This window comes from Diplotaxodon limnothrissa, linkage group LG14 (assembly GCF_057381915.1).
Source record: "Diplotaxodon limnothrissa isolate DT_005_m linkage group LG14, D_limnothrissa_male_GT1.1, whole genome shotgun sequence".
Taxonomy (NCBI): Eukaryota; Metazoa; Chordata; class Actinopteri; order Cichliformes; family Cichlidae; genus Diplotaxodon; species Diplotaxodon limnothrissa.
In genome coordinates, this window is record NC_140609.1 from 8330912 (window position 1) to 8337441 (window position 6530).

Below are 6530 nucleotides of genomic sequence, written 5' to 3' on the forward strand. Positions count from 1 at the left end.
TCCTGTAGAGTGGTTGGATTTTTGAATTCAGGTTTTTTTTTCTTATTGCAGAAATTGTTTTTCTGCTAAAAATATTTGCTGTTTGGTGTTTTTCTACTGTTGTGTTTTTTTTTCACTTATTGCTGCTAAATTGTTTTGTTTTATTTTCTTTTATTACTGTTAAATATTTTATGTCTTTTATTACTGGTTAATGTTTGATTTCTTTTATGTTTAAACAAAGTATGTTATGAATCTATATATATATATACGAGATTTGATAATAAATACCATTGACTCGATTAAATCATGCTCTCATGTTGTTTTTATTATTATTCTCATTAGTACATATCAGTATCCACATTGCACACACACATAATCACTGCATACAGCAACAGGTTGTATGTTGTTGACAAATCGACACACCATAGCATCATTACAAATTAAATCAGACCCATACATGTTAAGCAGGCGGGCATAAGATACACCATTTTGCATATGATATAAAAAAAATACACAATGTTGACCGCATGTGATGGAGAAGTCGTTCTGCACTTGTTTTCCTGAATATAAAACAGTGGAGCCGTTTTTTAGAAGAAACATCTTTATTGCTGGGGGAAAACTGTCTAACGAGTGACCAAAACTATCAAAAAAATAACCGCGTCTGTCTCTCGAAATATAAACAGCAAGCCAATGTTCCCCTGGCATCGTAGAAGGGTGTGTGTTTACAATACACATAGCAGGGAGTCTTTGAAGCCGTTCAGTGGTTAGTTGATCATAGGCTAACACGCCTAGGAAATGTGTGTTTTTATTGATAATGCCGCCGACCACGGCTGATAGTTCTATAGTGTTCATGACCGTTTTTGTCTCAATAGTAGTCCAAGAGCACCTGTCTCATGTTAGATATTTCAATGACTGAATCAAATACAGAATAACACAAGAGGTTCACTGTACGGGGTAGTGGATTTCTGAAACGGGTTTCCAATCTCACGTTCCCAGTTTTAATTAACGACACATTCCCTGAATGTCCTTCGTCAGCTTCCAGATTGAAACAGAATAAAGTGTAGCCGTTACCAAAGTCGTCACGTGTTATGGCCAACGATCTGTCCTTTAAATGTCTTCCTGTGGTTTGTATCAGCTGGTAAAATTCTCTGATATAGTGTTTTCTCTGGAAATTTGGCTGGAATGGTTTAGCAGGATAAGCCTGACTATCAGCATATAAAGACATAAATTCTATATCGCAGTTTTCAAAATGAAATGGATTACGCTGGTAGGACCCTGTGTATGCTTCATTGTCTATGAATGCAATGATGACAAATTTAGGTATCCTACCCATAAATAAATTGTCATTTGTTGATATTCTAGCCCCTGCAGGTATGGAGAAGGTCTTTAAAGATACTCTGTCTACCGTGTATTTTGCGTTTGCATGGTGCAATGCCTTGCTGTGTGCAAGTCTGACGCTAGGTGATACACTAACTTTCTTGACAAAGAGACTGGCTGAGACAATTTTAACTCTGTATGCATTGGCATCCGCTGTCATGAGAGCAAATTCGTCTTTAGAGCGCACAAATTTCAGCGACAGGTCGATTCCATTAAGTAACAGTTTTTCTTGAAAAAACAGGTCTGCATGTACTGGTGCAATCAATTCAACAATACTACTATTTGCTGTGTAGCCACCTCTGGTCATCAGACCCTGGTTCTCTCCTTCTATAGATGTGTCATTCATGTGTGATGCTGTATCCTTACAGAATAACCCGGTGCTGAACTGTGTGTCTAAAGTGTCCTTATTATAATTGATAAGACATTCTATCACACCTCTGTATGGATATGTATTGGATGATTGACTAATGAGCCGGTCTCCCAAATTAATATCGACTTGACTAAATATGCTGCATCCAGGATAATTAATAAATCCTACATTAGCGTCCCTAGCCAGGTTTGAGCCATCAGCGTTTGTGATTCTCACCCGTGTGTAGATATATGAGTCATTTAGATCCAGGTAATCTTCACCCGACGATGAGATGTAAAACTCGATCGGCCCTCCATCAGTGATTGCAGATACAGGTGGGATTTCAATAAATGTACTTTTCTCAATGCTAGTCTGTGTGTATGGGACAGTAAAAAGATCGAGCTCTGTTTTTACACATTCTCCAGAATGACTGTGTAACAGTGCCATTTAGAATATGTCAAGCGCTGCAGTTTTTGAACGAGTGGTTCTGGGTCTCTTCACTCTGCGTGACGGTGTCCGTTTGGTGGCTCTCCTGCTAGGTTTTGTGGTTTTACGCTTTTTAGACAACGGCTGCCCTGGGGGTGGGGTCTTAGATGGTTTGGGCGTATACACATACAAGCCGTTACCGTCCTGCTTAGTGGTTGAGGGTCTGGTTATGTTGGTTATGACATCAGACACTATGCCCGATGCGGCTGTTTTTAGGTGTGGTTTGACTATGCTGACTCCTTTTTTAAACAGCGGTACTGCAAATCTAAACAAGCTACGGAACAACCCACCCAGACCTGTCCCATATTGTGTACTGGTCCCAACATACCCTCCGAGCTCTCCACCAGCCTGTGATAAGTAGTATTTTACATATTTTGAGTCATCAGAGTTGTAGACGGCCATCCTTTTTTTTCAAAAATGCTGTGTTATCGGTCGGAAGTGTAACTTGACAAACACTTTGCCGTATAAAAAGGGTATGTGTTGATTTCGATCGTCTTTCAAATCAATTTCTATGTCGTCGATTAATGTCTTTGACACAGGTGTGTAGTGTGGGCTGTCAAATTGTAGAATAGGCAACCGGCGGTCATCGTCTGTAATATTTATAGCTCTTAATAGCCTCGCGTGGGCGTCACCCACAAGCTGGTAATCAACGATATCTGCATAAATAAAGATGTTATATTTTCCCCCGTATATGTCTGCGGGGTGCGGGGCATATGTGTTTTTATAATGAAGTGCAAACGGTTCTCCTGTTTTGAATCCTAGGATTTCCGCCAGTCTCCCTCTAAATGTGAGAATAGTCCCCCTAGGCCCCATAACACAGGCATGGTTACTAACGGCGTTGTACTGCATTTTAATGTCTCCAGTGGCTTGGTGCTGTTGACATTTAAAATTAAATTCTTTTATTATCTGTTCCACAGATGCATAATGGCCCACAGACAGTTCGATCATGGTTATGGCTATGGTTCCGTCTTTGACGGGGTCATGAATTTCCACTTCCGAATCTGATTGTGGAAAAGTCCGCCATATGCGTGGGTACTGTATCTCTATAACAGCGACCTCATATGGCTGATCCAAAACAATAGGTTTTGCTAGCTTTGTTCTAAAATTAGATATCTTATTACCTGGGTAAACATGTGATGAAGCATTCGAGAAGAGGCTTACATAGAAGCCTGCATTGTTGTTCTTTTTATTCATGCTTTCTCAGTCTATGCTCAGTGTTGAATGAATGTGTGTAGAGCTGCGTCATCTGAGTTAATTACGCCTCAACGATGTCTTTTTCTGGAATCCACGAATTAAAGCTGTTGGGCCATCCTAGCCATTTCACTAGCACCTGCTTTTTCCGACCCACTTTTTTTCTAGCCAATATGTTTTCAATTTTAAATGTTTTGTTTTCATCAACAACCACACGTTGTATCTCAGGCTCATAAAATGACCCTTTCAATACCTCTCCTGCTAGATCCACTAGTCTGTACACTGGGGGCTGTCTCCCTATACGTTCCTTGACTGTGAAAATCTCATCGGTGTAGGTCTGCTCGTATCCTTTTCGAAACTTTCCTCTCAGTTTTGATATTCGTACAGTGTCACCGATATTAAATTTAAAGCGCAGTTCCCTCTGAGGCCTCGTTTTGTACAGCGCGTTGAAGACCGACTTCTCATTATCCTTATTCACCTCTGCCGGAGCCATTTGGATAGATCTGTGATAAGCATTGTTATATGCTTGTGTGAGATCTGGTATGATATCTACATATCTCCGGGAGTTGGCTGATGTTAAGTACTTCCACATTCTACCCTTGAAGCTACGATTGAATCTCTCGACAATACTGCATTTAACCTCGCTAGCTGTTGAGAAATGCTTGATATTATATCGCTTCATTAGCTGTTTAAAGGTTGCATTATAAAACTCTTTGCCTTCATCTGTTTGTAGTTTCACAGGGATCCTGCCCTCACTAAGTATATCTTCAAAAGCAGCTGATACAACAGACCCTGTCTTGTTTGTTAGGCATCTAACCCATGCGTATTTTGAGAATACATCTATACATGTTAGCAGATATCTCACATTATCATTATCTGTCACATATTCACACATGTCAACCAGATCGGCTTGAAACTGTTTGTCGACCCCTGTCACCAATACTCTATTTCTGGGGAAATGGATCCTCGCAGGTTTATGGAGTGTGTAGGTGTCGTCTTGTTCTAAATAATGTTTGACCTGAGATAGTGGAGGTGTTACACCTGATGCCTCCCCTGCCGCTATACGTAGCTTATTTAAACTGGCTAACCCCGCAGGATGGGCTGGATCGTGATATATTTTATGCAATGTGCTTTCCATGATTTACAAACCACAAATGACTATGATGTTGATGTTAACAAGTCTTTTTATTTAATTTTCACAAAGACACAATCACAGACAATGGATACTTGGACACCCCACATTAAACCAGATGTAACCCAGCCCAGTAGTTTCCAATCATGCGGAGCATGGCTGGTTTAACACGGCGGGCGCAAGTACTTGCATCTAGCAGGTGCCCAATGTTGTCATTAATGGCGCATACTATATATCGCTCTGATCTCAGTTCACACATGATGTGTTCTGCAACTCTGCGGATTTGTGTTCCAGACCCATCTGCAGTGGATGAGCGTACAAACAGCCGGATGGCAGGGATGAATCGGTCAGTCTGGAGCCTTATCATCACATCATCATAGTAGGTGTCGAAGAAATACTCAGACAATTCCTGCAAGCAGCTGTGTTGCACCTGACTGGGGTGGCCTGTTTGGCATCCGTAACATGTCTCTTGTATAAACTCATTCAAAGCCAACATTAACAGGTGGAGAGTTGCGAGTTTGATGTCGATTACAGTTTCATCCCACAGGTCTGATATGAGGGGGTCCTGCGAGCATTGTGGTGAGGGTGGTGGAGTCTGGAGGGTCGGGATTAGCAGCTCTGTTGATGGTGACTCCAACAGGTCCCACGAGGGCGTGTCATTCTCTGTAAAATGAAAACCACAAGCTCTTAATTTGTCACATAGATACACACTCAACCCCACACACACCCGCACATTAAACCTACCAGTTTATTGTTTAGCTGTCGGAAGGTCTTATGATTTTAGGTTTACACAGGGTACCAGGCAAACCAGTCTTCGGACAACTCGCCAGATCGTCAAAAACAAGGCGCTTTCTAATACTCTCGTACGCAGTGTTGAGTCTGTCCCTCTTGATCGCGTCATCAATCTGGCTAAACAGACGCGACAAACCTCTCCAGTCGCACCACTGTATAAAAAACAAGTCCTTAAACCATCTTGTGCGCTCTTCGAGGTTTAGAGGGTATGGATTTAACCTCCAGTTTTCAAGCCCTCTGGAAGCAATAAGACTATCCCTGTCATCACATACACTGAGAAAAATAAAGTCGTCGGGGTTGCGATTGAAACGATCAGCCTCAACCCTGTAAAGCTCAGGGCCTGATGCACTGTTCCACTGGGAAACATACAGCAGCTCTGGGAAACCCACATTGTCCAGGTCCGCACACACTACGGTGCGGAAGAGCTTCCAGTTTTTAGTAGACATGACTTGGGCTTCCCCCCAAAACAATCCCTCACCACAATCTACACTAAGCACAACTGTCCCTTCGGTATATTTAATGGCATACACATACCCTTCGACGCCTCGATATTCTAACTTGAATACAGTTCCATCTGCGGCGTTTCCACAGCGTTGCTTTTTACGTTGAGGACCCCGACTGCATACTCCTGAAGACATACCTAGAGTGCCTGTGGCATGGGCGATGTCCTGGCTGGGTGTCATTCCGAGCTCCATAGGTCGATGCGTCGGGGATCCTTAGCGAGCGCGATGTGTCGGTGCTCTAGGTCGATGCGTCGGGTATCCTTAGCGCAATGTGTCGGTGCTCTAGGTCGATGCGTCGGGGATCCTTAGCGCAATGTGTCGGTGCTCTAGGTCGATGCGTCGGGGATCCTTAGCGCAATGTGTCGGTGCTCTAGGTCGATGCGTCGGGGATCCTTAGCGCGATGTGTCGGTGCTCCTCAGACCGTGGCGGTGATGCTCTTAGAATGTGAAAGGATCGCTTTTATACCCATACAACCTAGCACATCCCACTAGGAGGAGTCGTTCCCGCCCAGAGGGTAAGAACACCTGAACGCGCATGCGCACACGCACGAAACCGGCCGCCATCTTGGATAGGTGCCATCGTATTACTGAACGCGCATGCGCACACGCACGAAACCGGCCGCCATCTTGGATAGGTGCCATCGTATTACTGAACGCGCATGCGCACACGCACGAAACCGGCCGCCATCTTGGATAGGTGCCATCGTACGATGGCCGCCAT

The 6530-nt window shown here is 43.3% G+C and overlaps 1 protein-coding gene across 1 annotated transcript; it reads right to left on the reverse strand.

Annotated features, from left to right (window-relative positions):
* Positions 1-4740: 4740 nt before the first annotated feature.
* Positions 4741-5983, reverse strand: LOC146618329 (uncharacterized). Its single transcript, XM_085371328.1, has one exon. It carries the CDS (start codon positions 5942-5944, stop codon positions 5270-5272), a length of 675 nt encoding a protein of 224 aa, XP_085227454.1. The 5' UTR covers positions 5945-5983; the 3' UTR covers positions 4741-5269.
* Positions 5984-6530: the final 547 nt, after the last annotated feature.